The sequence below is a fragment of the Carassius auratus genome, chromosome 20 (assembly GCF_003368295.1).
Source record: "Carassius auratus strain Wakin chromosome 20, ASM336829v1, whole genome shotgun sequence".
NCBI classification, from domain to species: Eukaryota; Metazoa; Chordata; class Actinopteri; order Cypriniformes; family Cyprinidae; genus Carassius; species Carassius auratus.
In genome coordinates this window covers 18,404,212-18,428,969 of record NC_039262.1, presented here as the reverse complement: position 1 = coordinate 18,428,969, position 24,758 = coordinate 18,404,212, and the positions used below count along the sequence as shown (strand labels likewise).

The 24,758-nt window shown below is 37.6% G+C and overlaps 1 protein-coding gene across 1 annotated transcript in view; it reads right to left on the bottom strand.

Annotated features, from left to right (window-relative positions):
- LOC113121101 (forkhead box protein N3-like) overlaps window positions 1–24,469 on the bottom strand; it is a 33,936-nt gene extending 9,467 nt beyond the window's left edge. The window contains exons 1-2 of the mRNA XM_026291342.1: window positions 24,278–24,469; window positions 5,547–6,097 (exon numbers count right to left, since the gene is read on the bottom strand). Coding sequence (XP_026147127.1) covers window positions 5,547–6,083 — 537 coding nt within the window. The 5' untranslated portion in view covers window positions 6,084–6,097; window positions 24,278–24,469. The remainder of the gene's footprint in view (window positions 1–5,546; window positions 6,098–24,277) is intronic.
- Window positions 24,470–24,758: the final 289 nt, after the last annotated feature.

Sequence of the window (24,758 nt, the reverse complement as noted above, 5' to 3'; positions counted from 1 at the left end):
ACACCATAATGGTAACACACATGGATAATGCAATAAACATCAACTGAACAACATTAGATGTAACATACCCCCTAATGTACACAATAAATAAGACCCATCAAATGTGAAATGCAATGCATTCTGGGAATGTCAATTTACGTTTTTTTACTGTAACTTATAACGTTCACCATTTTCAAAAACTATATTACCATGAAAGTACATGTAATGTACAATACAGTTTTTCACTGTAAATAGTGGGGGAACTTACCATTAACCAATAAATAGTTTTTTACAGTAGCATTTTTACAGTCTTTTATCGTTAAAATCAATTTTTGTTTTTTACAGTGCACAACATCTGAACATGAAAAGCATCTCTATCTACAGTAATTCAAAGGTTGCCATGTGTTCTTACAAAATAGAAAATAGCAAATGACTTATTACATTATACTAGATGTTTTTGCCAAGCTCTTTAAAAGTTTGTAATGGAAAGTCGCCACTTCAAAGGCTTGGGACTGTGCGCATTATTTTTGTGCCATCAGCCAAACAGCGTTCTCTCAACACAATTTTGCAGCTTTCAGAGTGTTCAGCCACATGGCTTTTACAGCTCACGTGATTGGCTAAAAAAACCTGGATGGAGAATGAGTTTCCATGAGCCTGCTTTGGAGGGTTGTGTGTGCCAGCTAAACAGACGATTGGGAACATTAACAAAATGCATCATGGACACCCTTGGGTTAATAACAATACCATTTACATACAGAATACTTAAAGGTACAGAAACAAAAAACAGGCTGCTTAATTAAGTGCCAGACAGAGGGTAAGAAAAGGTCATGTAAAATTAAATTTTGGCTTATGCTACCTTGACTAACATTATAAGATGACTTCATGGGAAAAACGGTGTTAAAATGTTTAAATATCATTCCTTTAAAACACAGACATACACACAGTGCACTGAATATTGCTAATTGTTAAAATGCTAAATGTTAAATTTCTAAAATGTTTAGTACTCAAAAAATGAAGTGCAGACACATTTGTTATCTTTAACCTGTAGTGTTTGGCTGGATCTCTGTCGACTGAGGCTTGTAAGAAAGCTGGGACTGATCTACCTGAGCATTCAGTGTCTAAACATCTGCTACTGAGTAACACACTGTGAATCATTATACTTAGTCTGCTGTTAAACCACTAGTTAGCCTTCTGAAGGGACGGACGAGCTCCCGCTCCAGATGTGGAGGGACGCTGCCGTCTGTGAGGGAGTGGAAGAGTCAGCGCCGTTCGCCTGGTGAGGAGCAGGGAACGGGGGACTCCTGCTGGCTGCCCCAAAACCGGAGGAGTCAACCACCGGGTGGTGGAGGAGTGTCGTGCCATCCACCTCCGTGATTTTGAAGTTTTTATATCGTTACAATCACCAACAGTTAAAAATCTTAAAAACAAAAATAACTAACAAAAAGGGTTCAGAGTGAAAAATGAAACAAATTTAAACAATGAAACATATATATTCTAATTTGATTCAGTTAATTCCCTACAAATCACAACCCATATACACACACACACACACACCTCAGAACGTTTGTCAGCCAATCAGATTCAAGCATTAAACGGCCCCGTAGTATAAATATGTGTGATGCAACTGGTCAAGTAACCTGAACTTTACCCATCAAAACAGATCACTGTGCTTCATGCCACTTTCCTGAAATGCTCCCACATTTTAGCCACACACGCATATACAGATCTACTTACACACATACCAACACAGCCAATCAGTTTTGCTGTTGCTACAGAAACAGCATACTTTTCATGTCAACTACAGCTCGGTTGCTATGGGAATACATACACACGGAAAACTATTTGGGTCAAAGTTGAGAACCAAATGACAGGATGACAGCTTAGACTGGTACACACACACTCTTACAGGCACACACATACATAACAACACACACACTCTTACAGGCGCACACATACATAACACACACACTCTTACAGGCGCACACAAACAGTACAGACCAAAAGTTTGGACACATCTTCTCATTCAAAGAGTTTTCTTTATTTTCATGACTATGAAAATTGTAGATTCACACTGAAGGCATCAAAACAAGAATTAACACATGTGGAATTATATACATAATGAAAAAATATGTCATATTCTAGGTTCTTCAAAGTAGTCACCTTTTGCTTTGATCACTGCTTTGCACACTCTTGGCATTCTCTTGATGAGCTTCAAGAGGTAGTCACCTGAAATGGTCTTCCCTTTTGCCTTCTGTCTGTGGTCCAGCTCACCCCTAAATCATCTCGATTGGGTTCAGGTCCGGTGACTGTGGAGGCCAGGTCATCTGGCGCAGCACCCCATCACTCTCCTTCTTGGTCAAATAGCCCTTGATGCCTTCAGTGTGACTCTACAATTTACATAGTCATGAACATAAAGGAAACTCTTTGAATGAGAAGATGTGTCCAAACTTTTGGTCTGTACTGTACATCATAACACAAACACGCACTGTTATGGTTCCTCGATAAGGAACGCAACAAAATCAGGGAGACGCCACACAACAGCTTAATTTGCAAAAAGACAATTTATTAAACTGCTTGCTCCACTGACTGTCTACCCGCTGCTGAGCTCTGGCTGGATCTGGTTTTCCCGTTTTGCTGAGCGGTGCCAGCCAGAGTTATTTTCTGTTCATTGTCAGTTCATTCAATAAACACAGTTAACAATCTAGCTTCTGACTACTAAGTTATTAACCCAACAATAGCGGGGTCAGTTAATTTTTTTGGGCCACGCAAACATATGTGTTTGGTTTTGTGGGTCGCGAGTTGAAAAAGGTTGGGAACCACTGCTCTAAATAATAAACTAAAGCGTTGGTAAATGTCTTAATGATTAAGTCATTGAGTCATCTGTTCATTCGTCAAATGGCTGATTCATTCAGGAGTGAAGTAAAGTGTTCTTTATGAATGGTTCACTGAATCATTAGGTTTGTTTGACTTGAAGCGGATCATCACCATCAGACTGACCGGTGTGTGACAAGTACCGCAAGAGCTTCAGAGAGCAGACGACTCCTTTTCGCCGTATTTTGACGTCATACACCGATCGGTCTGCGCAGCACTACTTCAAAGCCAGCGCGACTATGGCCAATGGTTCACCAAATTAGTTCAAAACGTGGATTAAGAAATGAAATGCCGCTGTGGGTTGCTTGGGAATGAAAAGTTTTGATTTGACTTTATATTTTGGTTGGCAAAACGGAGCAAAACAGACAACATTGTGGCTAAAATAACACAATATTAACTTCTTAATTAACTGACTGTTGTATAAGTTGACTATAACATTTGCACTCGTGTGATATTGCACTTAGCCTACAGCTCGTGTGATATTTCCTAACTATGTGATGTAAATATGAGACAATTTCAAACATGCCCCATATCTTGAATTTTAGGGGCATTCTCTAGGCTCCATCACACAGTAAGTTGTCGCTCTGCCTCGTATTAGTAATCAATCAACTGTATTAAATGGCAGATAATCCACATAGGTCTGGGGCTGCGTTAAATGCGTTAATAATTTTAATGTGTTATTTTTCTCCATAATTAATTAATTAATCAATCTAATTAACGCGTTAAATTACCAGCCCTAATAATAACACAAACACACTCTGGCAGAGCAAGCGGTGCTATCTGTTAATGTTTCCATATGTTTTGACGCAATGTACGATTTTATCATTATTTGTTAGATCTAAACAAAAAAAGCATGATTGCATTTTGATTATAGTCATGCATTGATTACAGTTGTATTATATTTTGATTATGATCATGGACTTGTTTACATATCCACATCCATAAAATCTCTGAGAAACAAACCATAAAAATAAGCCTGTGTTGATTTAGAACTCGTTTATTCTCTCCTTTTTATTAATTTATAAAAAAATATACTAAAATGCCATTTATACGTAGAGACATGTTTAATGTCTGTATAAAAATTCATTTTGCTTATCTTATTTAGTCTGTTTTGTTTATTATTTAGTTAGTTTTATTATTATTTTTATTGTTTTTTTTTGTGTGTGTGGGGGTTGGCGGAATAAAAAAAATCTCTTATTACCTCCAGGAGAATAACAAATATTTGTACAATACTGTTTCGCTGCTATTAATATTTGAAAAACTTTTGACTCCAAAGCCATGTGATATGACCTACAAAATTCATTGGGTTCAACCAACAAAAACAAACAAACCTTAAACAGGACATGATGATATCATAGAAAAGACCCTTGCGGACCCAAACAACTGTGGGAAATATCTTATAACTTGACCTTTTTATGACAAGTTTGGTTGTAAAAATGTCATGTGTTAATGATATTTATGAATTAATAATTAATTTGTTATTTTTCGTAAATTAATCATCAAATTGACATATTAAAATTAGGGCCGGGACTCGATTAAAAAAAAAAATCTAATTAATTAGAGGCTTTGTAATTAATTAATCGAAATTAATCGCATTTTAATCGCATATAAATATTTGACCTGAGAACAGTGAGAAGTATTTTTTTTTCACATGGATTTATAGTATACCATTGAATAATGACTGAATACATAAGCTTAAGCAACAAAATATTGTTTATTTTTGTTCAACCAAGTCTAGCAGACCAGTGCAATTTTTGCCATCAAGTGTAGCAAGGGCATACTTAGAAACAATTTAGAAATAGTACATTTCAGAAATTCAGGAAGCTTAAAGGTGCTGGAACCTTCTGCAAAGTGTTTTTTAAGTAAAACACAATACTGTCAATTACATTCAGAACATTGGAAACACTGACTATTAGAAAACATCTCTCTGTTGCTTCAGAGGCCGTAACATACTAAGTCCAACTCTCAATAACCTTGGCCAAAACAATAAAGAGTTCAACATAAACAGCCAGTTGCACCAACAAAATAATACATAGTTCAACATAAAGTGTAAAGTCCATGCTAGCTGCTCTTTGTTTTGCGTTGAGGTGATACTTGAGGTTCGATGTGCTGGGGTGATATGCGAACGCTAGTTGGTGCTTAAGTATAATCGGTCCGCCGAAACTCATCCAGTGAGAAACTTTCCGCGGTGCAAAAATAAATTATTAAAAATGCTGAATTTTTTTTTCTGTAATTAATTAATCTTAATTAACACGTTATTTTTTGTGTAATTAATTAATCTCAATTAACGCGTTAAAGTCCCGGCCCTAATTAAAATATATTTAAAAACATGGAAATAATTATTTAGATGATGTTTTCAACATGCAAATAAAATGTTATTAGCATAGTATAACTTGACATTTTTTAAAATTATTTAATTGAAACAGAAATTAATCAAATTCATATAAAAAAATTGCATGAATACAAATAGTAAATTTCAAACAAGTTGGCAAATGTGTTTTAAAAAAGTATTTTTTTATCATCATTATGAACCCAATTGGTATGTTTTCATAACTCCTAGACTATAAATGAAAAGAAAAGCATTCAAGAACATGTGAACGCCTCTGGGTGAAGTATCTAAAGCAATCAGGACGATGCACTACTGACGGAAAATCACTCACGAAGATGAAAATGTGCAGTGAAACATGAGCCCTCACCTGACTGCGATCCTTATCCACCTTCTTGAAGCATTTGTTTAGTGACAGATTATGACGCACTGAATTCTTCCAGCCAGTGGGGGCGCTGGCGAAGTAGGGGAAGTGCTCCAGTATCCAGCCGTAGATGTCTTTGACAGGAAGTCGCTTGGAGGGAGCGTCCTCTATTGCCATGAAGATGAGGCAGCTGAAGGAGTAGGGCGGTTTGCGGCTGGGACCCGTGGACAGGTGGTACGGTGGCTCGCTGGGCTCAGGGGAGGACGACGGCGAGGAGGAGGGCTCGTGGCCTCCGTTAGAGTCCTGCAGGGGGCTGACGCTGCGCAGGCCCGAGTGACCCAGGCTGGTCAGAAGATCTGTGCTCTCGTGCAGCCAGCTGAGGCTGGTCAGCTCCTCGTCCTCGGCCCGGCTGAGGGAGGCAGACAGGGCCAGAGAGAGGTCAGCTGCCTCGGTGTCCTGGTACAGCTGACTCAGACCCCGCGCCACGCTCCCGCTGCTGGGACCCTCCGCCTTCTTCCCGGGGGGCATGACCACTGGACCCATGCAGCCCTCGGCTCCTGCAGACACACCAGAGAAACACAACACTGTGAAGTGAATTATTTTTTTTTTTTAAGTTTGATTGGAGCTCTTATATAATCTGTATTGGTTTGCAATTTTGGACACACACAATTGCAATTGTTGTAATACAAACTGTGATTAAAAATGGCATTAAAGGTCTGTTTGTTTTGCTTTGGTTATGTTTGTGATCGTTTGTAGGGCTGCACAATTTGGACAATTTTTTTTTGGGGGGGGGTTATATATCAATATGACTATAATAATAACAACAATAAACTAATGAAAAGTATTAAACAAAAAAAAAGAAATTACAACTACAATATTTCACTATAAAATAGAGCCATTTAAATAATAATATACCTAAAATAATTTAAATAATAAAAAACATTATTAACAACTGCATTTTAATAGGCCCAAGGTTTTAAATAGATTATATATCAATGTAAGTCAATAATAATAATAAATGTTAAAAAGTTCAATTTTTATAATTATTATTTCACAGTAAACTAAAGTATTTAAGCATTTAAAATGAAGTATTTAAGAAAAATTTAATTATTATTTATTTATTTTATAAATGAAATATTCTTAAATTAGGAAATATTAATTGGAAATAAAATAATTGTTTTTAACAACAATAATATTTATAATAGTCATAACTACTTTCTTTTCAATTGTTAAATCCTCAAGCTATTTTCTCTCAGGAAACTGCAAGAAGCTTTAAAGCTCCTTTTTTTTAAATAACTGTTTATAAGGAGCATTTACTCGCTATGAGAGACTGAAAACACAGATCATAAGTTGCTCATGTGTTTTACTATGAAAAATGCAGCACCATCATATCAAAATAAACCTCCAGTACTACAGTAAACAAACTTAGTAAAAGTATGTCTGGTTTGTGTAGTTTGCAGGATCAACAAATACATGAGGCTAAAATCACTGCATGTTAAGTTATCTCTTATATCGGTAGATATTGGTTCCCCATGAAACAAATGTGTACTCTGTGAACTCCCAAAGAGAAAGGAGACTGAAAAATCAGCGTGAGAATGGGAATCCACTTCCATATTTCAGAGGTGAAATCAGCAAACAGGAAAAAGATGACAAGAGTTGAGACGCTCTCAACAAACGCATGCAGTTTATTCAAGCTTAAGTTTCTCAAATTCATTCATTCATTGATAGTATATTAGTGCCAACGGAGAAACTTCAGAGCTGACAAACCACTTCTGCTAAACTCACCAGTCAAATTAGCAGCATTTATGAACTTTTGTTTTTAACGGAGCATAGATATATTAGATTTTATGTCTCCATAAAGAATGAAAGGTAAGAATGAAATGAGGGTGAGTAAATGATAATACAGTTTAAAGTGAGATCAATAACATTGCTTTAAACTTTTAAGACTATTGTATTTTATAAATAAATGAATGCATAAATCACTCCCCTTTAACTTTTCCACCAAAGTTTAATTGCTGGGTTCGAATTATAAGCCAAAACAAGTTCAAGCATTAAGTGAACTTGATCCAATCATTCAAAATTTCTTAAAGAAGAAAATCAAGTGCAGAATCCGGGATACTCAACAGATGGTGTAGAAAGCCATTGTGACGAATTAAATGGAAACAAAGATAAGGCAACTGGGTTTCAGAGTAAAAAAAACTAAACATTTGTGAGATAAAAGAAATAAGCTCGCAATTTTGCAGTTTAAAGTCACATTGCGAGTTATAAAGTCATTGTGTGAAACACAATTAGGAGCAATCAGGAGAAACAAAGTCACAACTGTGAGTTGATTTCTCACAATTATGGGAAATAAAGTCACATCCATGCAATGTAAAGTCACAATTGCGAGAAATAAAATTATAAAAGGACTTAGTTTCCCATAATTTGAAGTAGTTGTGAGATCCAAAGCCACAATCACCTTTCTTTTTAGGCTTCCATACAACAATTATGTTATAACAATGATCCTTTTTTACAATGGAAAATCTGATCCGCCCTCTCTTGCAGCAGCAGCGTGTGTGTGTGTGTGTGTTTGAAGTTTCAGGGCGGTAAGGTTAGCAGGAGGTTGGATTGTAGAGGAAGTAATCCCATCTGAAGATGCATAAAATCTAAATACGAATTTATCACACACTGCCCGAGTCAGTTAATCTCTTCCTACAGCGTTCCCCATCACTTTTAACTCTCTCTCCGACACCCGTGCCAACATGCACCCACACACAATCATACATACGCCACGCGTGCATGTCGAGCAAAGTGCCAGGGGCAGCACCCCCTGATAAGGCAATTCAATCAGTCAATAACAGCATATGCAGCGGAGCGCTCCTTGGAAAATGCACAGTCACGCCTCAGGGCTGCTTCTGACACTCGCGCTCACATGTCAAAGCAGCAGCTCTCTTCACTCGCACTGACTGACAGCTGACAGCTAGCGCCGCACGACCAATACAGCATCTGTATCCACAGCAACGGAGCGAGAACATTATCGCCCCTCACAATCTGGAGCAGAGACTCCCTGGGGTCAGCCGAGGCACGGCTGCGCTTAGAAGGCAGATTATACAAATGTGGACGGCATCACATCCACATCACAAGCGAGGAAAACAAACGTGTGGGTTTTCCAGCTGGAAACAACTAGATCATGATAAAGGCGTTTTACATTTTTTACTAAAACACAACAGAAAACGGTTATAGTCCACTATTTTGTTCAAGTCTATGAACGTTTCCAATAATGACAAAATAATAGTAATAAAGAAGTATTTTGGTAGTCTAGTGATGGTACTTTGCTACTAGCACAGTATTTACATGGTATTCAAAAGTACTTCAAGGAATACCATAGTATTTTGGGGGTTCGGCTAAAACCAGCTAAGACCAGTCAACCAGTCTAAGCTGGTTTGCAGGTTGGTTTAGAGGGGTTTAATTTGACCAAACATATAAAACCAGCATTGCCAGGCTGGGAGACGAGATTAGCAAACAACTAAAATCAGCTAAAACCAGCTTGGCCATCTTAAACTTAAACTAGCCTGATTACAACTGGTTTGCAGGCTGGTTTAGAGGGGTTTTTGGCTGACCAACAAGATAAAACCAGCTTGGCCAGGCTGGGAGATCAGCTGGACCAGTTCAGCCAGGATGGTGGTCCCGCTAAAACCATCTTCTTCCAGACCAGTCAACCAGTTTAGGCTGGCTTTAGCAGTCGTAAGCACAGCGAACTGACACATCAATCATCAAGGGTTACAATGTGAGGTTGTTTTCTAGGAACGTAAAGACACACATATATACACCCGATATGCAGGATTGCTTTTGGTGCATCTGTGGTGGCACTGCCACAAAACATTACATCTGACAGAAAAGGGCCAGCTAATTTTATTGTTGCTATGACAACAAACTACTCCTCGAACAGGCTACCGTTGGGGCTGCCAGTGAACTTCTCTTACGCTCAAGAATCAGCTACGTTTTACCGTTCACAAACAGAAAGTTTGAAACCGGATTTGCTTAAGCCCTTAAGGAGCGCTTTGAAATAAGGGGAATTCAGCAAGATATTTCAGGGGAGAGTCGTGACAAATGACTAAAGAGATCTGAAAACTGCAAACAACAGCTCGCCCGACTGCCCATCAGCGTCTCAAATCTAACAGATATTTCAGCTCGGTACAAAAGAGACGCTGCAAGCTTGACCGCTTTAGTTAGAACAAATGAACAAAAAGTCCCATGGTATAATGATGATGTTCTTTGATGTACCTTGGATAACAATGGATATACTTATGGCATATATATATTATAACTAAATTTAAATTTGTTCATTTAAGCTTTCTCATTTCACCTAGCATAGTTGCAAATAAAAAATAAAAAAGTATTTCTGCTTTTTCATTTATTTTACTTCACAAAGGGAACAATGGCCATAACACCAATCAATAAAAAAAGATACATTTTGTAATATGATGCAACTAGCATTAAAACACACACACACACTTTGTTTGGCTTTTTTTTTTGTACACCTGTTAGACCTTACACTTATTCTTGACAAAAATTTAACCAAAAAAACTAAACTAAACAGAACATACTAAGAAAAACTAAACAAATAGAGGTGGTAAATATGACCAAAATATTTTATCATATCTTTTTCCATGATCATAAACATTTATGCTTTAAATAATATTTTTATGTTAAAATATTTGAAACCATTGTAATTTCAAAATTCTTCATCAATTTTGAGATCACAAAAAACAACACAAGGAAATGAAATGGACATGAAAATTTTCAAACAACAGAAATAAGAAATACTACCTAAATTGTATGTCGTACAAAAAAAAAACAGTAACAGTGTGTAAATTAAATGTGGATTTATTCCTATTAAAATTACAAAAGTGAGATTTCTTTATGACACAGACGGCAGCAGGTTTATTAGACTGCTGTCACTTTAAGACCAAAAAAACGATCTGATATACTGATAAACATGTTTTCTTTCTCATCTATTATGGTTCACTTAAAGGGGGGGGGGTGAAATGCTCGTTTTCACTCAATATCCCGTTAATCTTGAGTAACTATAGAGTAGTACTGCATCCTTCATAACTCCAAAAAGTCTTTAGTTTTATTATGTTCATAAGAGAAAGATAGTCTGTACCATTTTTTCCCGGAAAAACACGACCGGCTGGAGGCGTGACGTGTGGGCGGAGCTAAAGAATCACGAGCGCCAGTAGGCTTTTGCGATTCAGCGTATATTTATGATCCAGAATCAGATCCAGAGGCTGAAACTGAATGAGAGCAGCAGCAGCAACGACTACAGAAGGACATCTCTATGTGGTATGTACTGAAACTGTATATTTGCTTAGCGGTTTAGGAAAATGAATAAGTTCCACTTTATGTCATCTTTTTTTTTTTTTTTTTAAGCTGTACATGTGGAAAGTGCAGTTTGATGACAACATCGCATGTTGTTTACTTGATGTGCTTACGCGCTGATAGCTAAGTTAACAACACAGAGATATTTGAAGCAGTTTTACTCACCGCCTGTGGTTCCAACACACGATCGTGACCCTTTTTCGTTGGGATTGCATCATCCTTAAGAAATAAACTATGTGCAAATCCGGCGTCAAACTGGGCCTTGTTTGTAAAACAAGCATCTTCGAAATGCAGGGAACAAACACAAACACTTGCACAACTCCGTTGTTGCTCTGTAAAAATAAACTCCATCCACTGGTCCCTTAATGCTGTTTTTTTTTTTTTTTTGGTAATCTGTGCAGGGTTGTCTTGCCCTGGCAACCAAAAATACACTTCTTTTGTGACATTTCGCGACGCTCTCGCTCTGATCAGTGATGTCTCTGCTGTGCTCTGCTATACGGGAGCGCGCGCTCTTCTGGCAGAAGTGCCCTTAGGACCAATATAAGGAAATTCCGCTCCATCTAACATCACACAGAGCCATACTCGAAAAAAAAACTTTCCGAAACTTGTGACAAACCGGAAGAGGTATTTTTGGAACAAAAATACTCCTTCAAACGTACAACTTAATTTTTGAAACTTTGTCCATGTTTAGCATGGGAATCCAACTCTTTAACAGTGTAAAAAACTCAGTATGCATGAAATAGCATTTCAACCCCCTTTTAACAAGACAAGAAGCGGCTGAATGCACACAGGGTTTATGTGCGTGCACACAATCAATCTCAGAGCAAGCATACACCAAAATATTTGCTGCTTATTGTAAAAAGAAAGGGAAAACAAAACCAGAAAATCAAAAGGAAAATATATAAATAAATAAAAACATCAAAGAAGTGATTTACCAGACAAAAGGGGACAAAAGACTTTTGCTATAAATGAAAACACCATGAGACAAAAAACATTATTTGTTTAATGTGTTGCAAATGGAAACCACAAATAATATGTGATCACTTACATCCGTTACAGCAGGAATTCTCACGAATTAAATCAAAGCAAATAAAAGCAAATGTCTCAATGCACTCATGTTCATTCAAAATATTTAAATTCCACAAAACCTGCTAAATAAATCCTTCTGCCTTCCCATAACCCCGAGGTGTATCTCGCTCTTATGAGATTTCAGTTCTGGCACGTAGAGTGCAAATAATAGACCTTTGTCTCGATGTCAACACCAGCACTAAGAGAGATGGGAGATTCCCCCTCCTTTTCGGCACTGAGAAAAAACAGACTTGTTTAGTTTTCATTTCCTCAGTTCTCATGACAACAGTGTTAGGGCACACCAGGGCATGTACATACGGCCAACCAATCAGCCAAGCCATGCGCAGATCAACGTATACGGTCCATCCTTTCAGCCAGCCACATCAGAAAAGCCCATAAGCAATGGCAACAAGGTGAAGGTTCATTGTCCAAAGGGGACGGAGCTCACAGTGCTCCCTGCGGGGGTCGCGACGCAATAGACTCAGGGCGAGAGCTTGCACTGCTCCGTATGAACCACCGCTGCCAACCAGTTGTTACCGTTGGAAGAGTTACAGCCCTCATTTGCTTTATTCCCCTGCTCCCCTGTTCCCTCGCTCCCTTGTCTGATCTGAGCTTAGTGAAGGTGACCCGAGCGCTCTCAGCCCGAGGGTCTGCGAGTGAAGTTTGGTGCAGAGAGCAGACTTCTACTCTCAGAAGTCAGGCTTAAAACAGCACTGGCCCCGGGCCCCTGCATTCACAGCATACACTGGCAGCATGCTAAGAGACAGTTTTGCAGAGGGTCCCCTCTCTTTCTCACTCGGCTTTTCTCTCGATTACACGGTCTCTGCTTTTGACCTGAATAGTAACTGACGGGAGAGGAGTAATGGGGGAAAGAGCAGGGAAGGCAGAAAGACTCCCCTCTTTGCTTTTATATCCGGTATGACAGTATCTGCACAATACATAATTTCATCATTATAATAAAGCATTCCTAGAGCATTTCTATGGATATACCGGGCTGTAGTGCAAAAGGGGCGAGTAATTCCTGGTAGTTTATTAACCAAATACATGAGATATATACTTGGGATGGAATAGAGTACTACATTTGATAAATATTTATTAAAACTTTAATGCTCACTGAGCCTGGATTTATTTGGTCAAAAATACAGAAAAACCCCAGTAATAATATGAAAATGTATTAAAATTTAATATAACTGTTTTCCATTTTAATTTATTTTACAATGTAATTTATTCATGCGGTGCAAAGCTGTATTTTCAGCATTATTTCTCCAGTCTTCAGTGTCACATGATCCTTCAGAAATCATTCTAGTATACTGATGTGCTGCTTAAGGAATATTTATCATCATCATCAATATTGAAAAAAGTTTCAACAAATACTTCATATTTTTATTTAAACCGTCATTAATTATTCAGGATTCTTTGATGTGGTGAAAGTTAAAAATTAAATTAAATTCTCTGACCTCAAATTTTTGAAATTTTTTATATATACACAATTATATAAATATACATGTTAAAATAAAATTACATTTACAAATCTTTGGAATAGCGTATATAACAAATACTCCTAGGCACAAAATCCAACCACACAGTTAGTACGGACTCGTCACTTAGTTGGTAAAAACGTTTTTTTCTCTGACGTTTAAATTGTACTGTTTTATTTTGCTTCAAACTGTTACATTAATTATCCAGCACAAACAGCAAATGATCTAAACTGTCATTTTGATATGTGCACTTTTTTAAGTTTTTAGGCGTTACACTCCTTATTTAAAATGGATATAATGTACTAGATTTACATGATTATGACAAGAATTGAAAGACTGTGTACTGTGCACAGACAAGTGAATGTATTACAGTAGTCTCCTATTATAAACTCCACTTTGAAAACAGTGGGATAACTATCTTTTTAATGTTTCCATAAGTCAATTCTAAGTTCATTACAGTCTATTTTTAAAAACTGAGGCACATTTGGGAGCGATTTTCAGCGGTAAACATCATAAAGCTACAGATGCAATCGACAGAGTAAATAAAGCTGAAATATTCCCTTAAAGGTCCACCCAAAGGTCAATTAAAGGACATTCAAAGTGTCCATTCATTCAAGTCTTAAGTATTTACAGAAACTTTCCCCTCCCAGTCTGAAGTCTGGAGTTGAAGTGGTTCAAAAATACAAAAGCAAAGGCTTCATGCCGGTGGCATCACCACTTATCTCCACTAAACAGGAGTACGGGCCGCTCGCCATCAGCCTGAAGTTGGTTCCCGCAGGTAACACCAAATGACTAGCAACCCAGCATTGTTACCAAGCTCTTTCATGGCCCTTGACCATCAGGAGAGAGAGGGAAAAAAAAGAACATCCTCTAGTCATTAGCAGCATTTCAAAGTCAACACGTCCTCCAGCGTATGCCGTGTGACAGGCCCTGCCACGGTAACGTGACTGAGGGATGATGGTACCATGATTAGACAGAAGCTCTAGGGAACAGCCACACATCCATGGATCTGAGCACAAAGGACAGGAGGAGAAGTGGAAGAGGAAGATGAGACGAGGATGCTTGGAGATGCCTCCTACTCTCGTGCTCCTTTATTTTGTGGGGTCCCTCAGGGATCTATTTTGGGTCCTCTTTTGTTTACTATCTACATATTCCCCTTGAGTCAAATTATGTGCAGTTATGACATTGAGTTCCACTGCTGTGCAGACGATACGCAATTGTATGTCCCGGTAAAGCCTGGTATTTTGATGTTCAGGTGATTAAAGTGGTGCAGTCTTGTTTTGCACAACTGTGGCAACTAACAAAGATAAAGTCATTCCTTTCTTTGACAGAATTGGAGAAGGTCATTCATGCTTTTATTTCTTCCAGACTTTTTTATTGCAATGCACATTATTGTGGCGTTAGCAAGAACAATCTCCAAAGTTTGCAGCTGATTCAAAATGCTGCAGCTAGGCTTTTAACACATACTAAGAAAAGTGACCACATTACACCGATTCTTGCTGCTCTTCACTGGTTGCCTGTGAGTTTTTAGAATTGATTTTAACATTTTGCTTCTTGTTTTTAAGGCCTCGAAGGGTCAGGCTCCTGCCTATATTAGTGATTAGATCATTTCTTATGAGCCTGATCGCTGCTTGAGATAATAATTGAAAATCAAAGTCATGTGACAGCTTCAGAACAATTACTAAGAAAATGTATAATGTTTGATAGATATTGTTGATAATACTTGTTCATATTAAAACATGGATAAACTTAATATATGACCAAGATTATTTATTTTCCTAAATCTTGTCATTTTAACAAATAATACATAAAATGTATTTAAAATCGCTCCTGCTCTCATTAAGCTCAGTTTGCTCTCATTAAGCTCTTTCACACTGAACATCTAAATACTTCATAAACAGACTTTAAATATTAACTGATGGTTGTCACTTTAAGTTAACCTTTATAAAATGGTTAATAACTTATTTTCACAGCTTTAAGTTGACAAAATCTAGGTGTACCTTAGTTTATGCCCAAAGAGGCATGTTGTCCATTCAAAGGAGCCATCAGAAACCAGTAATATCTGTCCAGAAAAAAAAAAAAAATTGAAAAGTTTAAAATTTGAACTTTTTAAAACACCAGGCATCATACGTTTACCAACTTATAGTATAACCTTATTGTAAATAGTCATAAAGGAAAACTGGCCATTGGACACTAAAAGACAAAGGATGATAAATTACCAGGCCTTTTTGACTTTGAGGTCCCGTTCTTCGTGATCCTATGTTTTAAACTTTAGTTAGTGTGTAATGTTGTTGTTAGAGTATAAATAATATCTGTAAAATTCTAAAGCTCAAAGTTTAATGCCAAGCCAGATATTTTATTTAACAGAATTCGCCTAAAAACAAAAAATACCTGTTTGGACTACACCCCTCTAGTTCCTGCAGTAATGATGTCACTAAAACAGTTTTTTGACTAACCTCCGCCCACATGAAATCACAAAAAGGGGGGCGTGGCCTTGTTGCGCTCCGACAGAGAAGGAAGAGCTGTGTTTGTCGCCATGTCGTTGAAACGCTGTTATTTTCATCTCGGAGTCCAATCATTTGTTTGGCCTTCCCAGTGACGCTGTACTTGGAGATTAATGGTTACAATTTATGTTTAATTGGTTCCCGAAAATTATAATCCAAATGTAAAACTATGTGCAGCACATTTTGCTGAGGACAGCTTCCTCAATCTCAATCAGTTTAATGCCGGATATACACAGAGATTATCCTTGAGAGATAGAGCAGTTCCCTCTTTGTCTGGAGAAGGCATTGTTTATGGACCACAACCGGTTTAGTGTATTTTATTATTTAAGTTGGTGCGTTTAACAGTTTCTGTAACTTATTACGCAAAGGGAAACGCTGTTTAGCTTTGTTAACTATATGTTAGAGCTGTGCAAAAAAACGAATGCGATTTTCATGCGCATCTCGTCAGTAGAAACACTCCTGTGATTATAACTACATCTCCAGCACATGCTCCTGCCCTCTTGCTTCTCAAAACTACTCCAAAACTAGCCCAGTCATGTTTCCAGGAGAGCAGCCTGCGCTCAGCTGCTGTCGAATCACAACACAGGAACCACTGGCCCAATCAGAACTCTTTACGTATTTCTGAAGGAGGGACTTTATAGAACAAGGAAGTCATCAGCCCGTTTTTATGACTGTGAAAACAGCGGTATACAGATAGGTGAATTGTGTGAAAAATACTGTTTTTTTACAAACGAAACATGAACACATGTTATATTGCACATTGTAAACACAATCAAAGCTACAAAGCGCGAAAAACGGGACCTTTAATTCCATTATTCAAGATTCATAAAAACCCCTGTGCTCTGGTAACAGACATGATAAATAGACTGAGAGTGTGAGCTGCACACTTTGGTGATACCTGATTCCTCTGAGCGTATTCAGAGCATTAATCAGAGGAGTCAGCATCTCAGCACCATGTGTGCAGCTCTGCTCCTGCTCTACACGAGGGTCCCTCTCATAATGGTCTTGGGCACTTAATCACCACGATAAGAGGACAAAAGTGGAGCTCTCCTCAATGACAGCTTCTCGAGAATAACAGACTCTTTATTGTGCCCAAGAATAAAAGTTCAGTGCTGAGATCAAGACCAAGGAAGTCCATAATACCGGCAGAAACTATCCGTTAGCATTCCCATGTACCTCAATGGTAGCTGTAGATGTGAGTAGATGTGATTTGAAATCTGCCATATCATTTTCAATGGCCGTCAACAGAAAAAGATGCCTCCATAATGGAATCGTTTCAACACTTGGTTCAATCTTCAGCTGGTTGATGCTGAAGTCAGTGAACTTTGAACCTTGAGTGTGACCCTTGCCTTGACCCATCAGGATTGTCCAGGGGGACTGAATTAAGTGCAGCGTAAGTTATTTTAGCTGAAAATATCTGCAGCATCTAGGGATTCACTAAGATTTTGGTCACCAGTTCAAATAAAAAATAAATAGCATAAGATATAAGATTTTTGACTGTTGTCTGAAAAAGCCAGAAGTTCCCATTCATAAAAAGTGAAGCAATCACTCTCTTAATTTTCAGCACATTAATAAAGTGTTCATTTGTGCTTATTCAGAGACTATAAGGCAGTTAATGTAACACACAAGAAGAGAAATCGTCCCACATGTAAAAGTCAGAGGAGTTTCTGTTGCCTGCCACCTTCCCTTTACAGACGGGAAATACATATTTGTCCATTTTTGTATATTCTTGTATATGAAAGGAAAACTGTGCTCATAGCCAAAAGTGTAAAAAAAAAAAGGTTTATAAAACAAATGTTTTTAGTTATCAACTCTAATAATATAAATATATATAAATATAAAATATATAAACAAGTTTATATATACATATATATACACATGCATACATATACATACTCACACACATATACATACATATATATATATATATATATATATATATATATATATATATATATATATATATATATATATATATATATATATATGTTTAACAATTAATATTTTATAAACAATTATAAACAATCTTCATTTAATAAACTAATATAAAAAGAAATGAATGTCTAGTTATCAACTGTGATAAAACCGATTTGCAGTTTTGACTTTACCACGTTTTTCACTCTGACACACCAAAATAAATATAAACCAAATTATTTCACTGCCTCAGACAGAGTATTGTTTACTGAATCTCCTCTCCAAATACAACCACACACAAAAAGCTGAAATCTGCCTCAACTACATTCTTACTGTCGCTAGTTACCTGTCTTTTGAGGTCATCTTGGAGTTTGAGCGACTTCTCTGATTTGTCACAACACTCTAAAAGCACTTTCTTGTAAGTCAGTAAAGAAATAAGCACAAAAGTAGACCAATTCATTATTCATTAAATGCATTAAACACTCAGCTATAGCCACTGTATGTTTATGAACTGTATGTGTGGACCTCTCCAAACAAGCGCTAGCAACATTTCAGACAGGAGAAACTAGACCTGCAGCGCACTCATGGCCATCACAGCTGTTCGTTCAGACCCGTTCTCAGATGACCAGCGCGCCACAGCCTCGCCAGAAAGGACTATTAAGGTATGAACGCTAAGCAGCAGCAGTGAAAAAAAGATGATCCTCATTCTTGCTGTTGTTTGTGGAGAGTGAGTTCAGGGCCTCTTTCAGACTGTGTTCTGCTTTGCTCTAGTGTTTAAGCGCTGACATCATACAGGAAGGTATTTTTCCCCTTTGCATTGCCAAAGAACAGGCCCACGCATGGTCCAGACAGAGCGAAGGGAGACGCACAGGAGCAAAGGGACAAGCTCATGAAAAGTGACTAGAGAGATGAGCAGAGTTCACATAAGAGATCTGAAACACAGCTCTTGCTGTTGAGATCTGAGAAACAGAAATCCTAGTGAACCTGGATACGCAGTCACCTAGCCAGTGATTTAATCAACACACCGGTAATGACAGACTCAGTACCACAACAGAAAAAGTCATTTAGATGCATGTGTGTGATTTTATTTGTGGCGTTTGCTCAGAAGGAAGATTATTGTTCTTGCGTCAAGGTCTCAGCTGGAAACAATCAGAGCGCACCTGAGATTTCCCTTTAAACTAACACAGAACAAACACTTATCTCACCGATCACTTACACCAAAGTCAACAAACCAAAATGATCAACACAAATCAGATTAACTTTACTTTCTTAGTCTAAAATATCTTTAAAAAATTTGGGGTCAGTTAGATTTATATACATATAAAATCCAACCCATAAATGTCCTACTTCTAGATGACTTTCTGCATCAGAAAGTGCGATAGGAGACAGTATTTTACATCATAAAATGACACACTTCAGCTTTAATAATATAATGTCTTAAAACTGAAAAGCTCAGCTCAAGCTGTTCTTTGACCCATGAGGTTTCCTCTGAAGTGCCGAGTCTGAGAGATCATTCAGCCGGTGCACTCAGACCCATGCTGTAAGTGAGCTGACACAGAAGAAAGAAAAAAAAAAAGACGAGGATGGAAGAAAGAATGCTGTGAAGGAATGTTTCATAAGGTTTCCAGGGTGACAAAATAGCACATAAACCCAAAATATGGACCCAATTATGTGGCTGTATAGAAAACAAGAGTTCTGTTTGAAGGTCACACGTCATTTTAGAATCACTGAGATTGTTTTTTTTATTGATACTATGAATTTGTTTTTATTTTTAGTTAGGGTTAAAGCCTGTTCACACCAGGGACAATAACTATAAAGATAACGATAAAGATAATAGTTCTAAAAATCGTTGTCGGTTTTCAATCCGATCAAGTGTTTACATGTCCTCTCGCTCGGATTACAAAGGGGATTATCCACCCCTTACAATCCGATCAAAATTTTAGTCGGACCTGGCCAATTCAATCCGATTGACGTGTTTACATGTGACTTTTATTCTGATTGTGCTTCTAGTCCTATTACGATCGGATTAGTAGTGTCCATGTAAACAGCTACTTTTAGAAAGATTTTTTTCCCCAGCTGATGAACAATATAAACATTGACAGCCAATCAGAATCCTTCCTGCTGTAACGACCTCAAGAATTTAAAGCGACAGATGCACGTGCGTTCCGAATAATCTGTCGATATAATTCGCTGGTGTGGACGCTAATATCGTTATCTTTCAAGTTATCGTTCTTGGTGTGAACAGGGCTTTAGTCATGTATTCTTTTGTCTATATAGTTTTGATACATTTTTATTTTAGTTTTACTTTGTTATTTTAGTTCATCATGTTAAGCTAAATAAAAATTATAAATATTTCCAGAAATTAGCTGGGGCCTGTAACATGAAGCTGGATTAGCTAGCTAGTAAGGCTGGGCGATATATCTAACGATATGATCATGCGCACCTAGTCAGTAAATCTGGTTCCATGATTATTGCTAAATCGCCATCACCTGCTTTTAAATGGAGAGGCATTTAATAGACAGAGCCGTAGATCCCTGACAAGACACGTAATATCGCGTTCCTTACCCAAGATGAATCGCCTTCGATAATGAACGCGATATTGTGTAGCTTGTCGGTAATCACGGAACCAGATTTACAAACTAGGTGCGCATGATCATATCGTTAGATATATCGCTCAGCACTACTGGCTAGCCAGGTAAGTTTCAGGTTATTTTGCACCAATCCTGCGTTTTAAGTACCATGTAAATGGCTTGGCTTTTAGCGGCATTCATTGCCATAGTAACTTAAACTCCATGGCTAACCTGCTCTGGGGCAGATTATGTTCTGGTTTAGAGATCTCAAACTGAAGTTTGACCAAACAGATGTGAGAGAAGTGACACATGTCTGACACAGTCACTCCAGTTTATCTTGCTCCAAATTAAAGGGCACTAATGCAAAAAAAAAAATAGAAAAAAAAAGAAAAAAAGAACTCTGGCTTTAATGTAATTACTGAGTCATTTTATGATTTATATAGTTATTATGATTAATTATTATTATTATTACTATATTTATCTTTTACACAAAAGCGATTTTAGTTTAACAGTTATTATAAATTGTGTATTTTAAATAAATATTAATGTATACAGACCATGAAATATAAATAAGCTGTAGTATCCAAAGATTGCACTATTTAAAAAATAAAAAATCTGACCTTACATGTTCAAGTCTTTATCACTATACATTTTCAAATGTATAAACTTAACAAGTTAAATTATTCATATGACGTTTACATTTGTCATTCTTCAATCTCTTAACCTTTAGCAAAACCTTTAACCTTTAGTTTTGAATCTCGCTGGGTCTCTCACAAGAAGTAAATCAAACTTGCTTTGTGTTGCAAGGCTCGTGATTGGCTGTTTGCCAGTGATTTCACATTCATGTGCACGCGCTCCACAAACACAGGATCAAAGCTTAAGTTGACAAAGAAAGTTGATGATCAGCATCATGCTACCAACAAAGCTGGATTGGAGAGGTTTGGTTTTGTCAACTCAAAACTAATCCTGTAACTCTGAATTTGTTCAGCTACCATCATGGTACAGGCCCCTGATATAAAATAAGTTGTTTGTTTGTTTTTCAAGGAACAAAACTTTAAAGTAAATATTTTTAATGGTTTTAGTTAACTATAATAACACTGATTAATAAGGTTACAAAATATTTGCAAAAAAAAGAAAAAAAGTATACTAGTATAATAAATTAAAAGTATAAAAATAGAAAAATAACAAAATTAACAAAGCAAAAAAATAAATTCCAAAATATGAAGAAATGCTATAATAATATAGAAATAACGCTAACATAAAAAGCAATAATAATAGCGATGACCTAAGCACCATTAAAATATTTCAAGAATAAACAGCCCCTGTTAAAACCATTTTAGAAAATGACACAATGGCCCAGTGGAGAAGATGATCGAATCACTCATGAGCCACAGAGGCATGACATCATCATCATCATCACATGAAATCTGGGCTTTTACAGCTGCTTATACTCCAGCTGTAAAGATAACCGCAGCTAATCATTACTCCTGATTACTGAGGGTTAGTTTGGACGATAATACATACACAGTGCTCAAAATGCTTCAAATATACACTGCCCTACTACAGACACACACACACAGTGCCAACCACTTTCACCAACAACCGGCCAGTAAATATTTTTAGACAATAAAAATAAAAACAGTCACTGACTCACGCAGCCAAAGCGGTCATCGACCAATCAGAAGCAGAGCAATCAGTCAGACTACAGCATGACATCATGAGTCATGACATCAGCCCCTGAAACTAAACACCCTCTCGCTGCTCGCTTTGCTCTCTTCTCTCAAACAAGTTCAAGGACACTGAGAGGAAACACAGCGTTCTTGCTCTTCTCGCTTGGTTCTGTGGCCTGAAACTCATTATCGTGGAGCATTACATCATATCATCATATCAGTAAAACTGTGGCCGAACAGTTCCTTGTTTTTGCAGTGTTCCACACATTTCACATCTTAAGATCAATTGGATTCGCACTCAGGGACTGATCATCATCAGCTTTACACACTGCACTGTGAAAAGTTTGTATAAATAATATAACGTCTTTGAATCAATCTTACTACATTTATATAGATTTTCCTTCACTTATATATTTCATATACATTATACTTCAAGCAAGTTGAATTTTGTTGAGGATTTTAAGATATTCTGACTTAAAAACAGGACAAAACAGTGGCCAGTGATATTTCTGTATCACTGATATAGCCTAATATCAAAGATTTCATTAATTTTTTGAATCAGATTGCAATTTTATAGTTTGATTTTAATTTAATTTTAGTTTTAGTAATCTAAAAGTCATTTAGTAATCTAAACGTTTTAGTAATTTTGTTGCTCATTTTATCCGTTTTCTGAGGAATGTCTATATAGTCCTTATGGGTTTTATTTATTTTTTTATTTATTAGGTTTTAGTTAATTTTGTTTTAGTACTTAAACTGAATGAAAACCATGTTGCCTTGGCAACTTTCTGAAATAAAACAAGTTTTGAGTTTTTTTTTTATATATATATTATTTCAGTTAACATTTATTTTGTTTCAAGTAACAAAACTGTGTTTGTTTTTTAGTTTAGAGTAGTACACATTGATATTACACATTGAATTAAAATAATAATAATAATATTATATATATATATATATATATATATATTTTTTTTTTTTTTTTTCATCTTGGTCGGCAGTCAGAGAGTGCTGGTATTTAGTATAACCGCACTGGAACAGTTTCACTGTAAAAAAAAAAAAAAAAAAAAAAGGTAAAAAGTAGCCACTGAGATTTTGTCTGAAATAAGAAACAGGTTTTTAAAAAAACAAAAACACCTGTTTTCTCGCACATTCGGTTTGCTCAGAGCAGGTTTTCTCCACGTAAGTTAATGGTCACCAAAACTATTTGATTACCAACAATCTTCAAGATATCTTTGTGTTGAGCAAAACAAAGAGAGTCATACAGTTTTACAGAAACATGAGGGTGAGCAAATATGACAAACTTTTCGTTTTCAAGGTTTATAACATCATATCCCTCATGGGACCTGCTGACTGGTCGCCACATATTGTAGCTGATTTCAGATGACAGTCCTGTGGGGACCTTTGACCCAAACACTCATTCCCAAAATTATCAAATAAACCGAGCACCACTATACAGCGTTAATACCAAAAATGGAAAAACAATCTGGCAGATAACAATGTGATACAGTCACCCTAGAATCCAAAACAACGTCCCAAACAGACTCCACACACACACACACACACACACACACACACACACACACACACACACACGTGGCAGGGCGATTAGAAGCGTCCATGTGTACAGTCAGCTGTGTATCTTTCTGCTGTTGCTGTGCTCCTCATCAGATCTGCCTCTCTTAACTAGTTTTCCGCCTGACTGACACAACACACACACACACACACACACGCCTACCACCATCTGTCCAGGCTATCAGAGATCACAAGAAGTCTGTGGTGAACCGGTCTTCCCCACAGAAACGCTCCTGAGCTTCTTCAGATGGTCCAACAGATGAGAAGTTAATGACAGAACTGTGACCTTTCAAATCCACGGCAAACTTTTATCTCTCGCCGTTCTCTCCCGATTTCGCACCGAACAAACAGCCTCGTGCGCTTTCCCCTGTAAAAACACTGCCGTCTTTCCCCCCAGACAGGAAAAGCACCCCAAACACACACACACACACACACACACACACAAGTGTTCCTCTCGTGCACAGCGATGACTCATTTCCACAACCCGTCCCTACACTCCCAAACACACTCCAGCCTCCTTTTGTTAAAGCCTCTACGACAAACACACTCAGACAAGCGCGCATGCATTCGCACGCGTGCCGTGAAGATCAACAATCGCGTCACCTTTTAATCCTGATCCGCTCTGAAGAAGCCCTTCCTCATGTACTCCTGTCCTCCCGACGGCAGCGGGTCAGTTCCTGCACTCCAGCCTCTCCATGTTCCCGGAGTGACCACAACAACAGAGCCGCGTTCCTCCAGTCTCTGCCTCCCTCAGTTTTCCTCAGCAGGGGTGTGTGTGTGTGTATGTGTGTGCACTGAGAGTTGAGTTAGGCAACCCCTGGAAGAACACGCAGCGCTCTCTGGGTCCTAGTGCTCGTCCTGTGCACTCAGATGACATTGGACGGAGGCTCATAGGGAAGCCCTGCTCACCAGAGGCTCTAGGGGGGCTGCATGCCGCTAAATTTAATTCTGTCATGGAGAATGTTTTTATGTATCAATTATAGGGTGATAAATCAAATAAATAGTCAGATTTATCATCAAGGCTGCTCCAGATCACTGTAAAAAGTGTCAACTGCAGCATTTCACTTATGCATATACTGAAAAA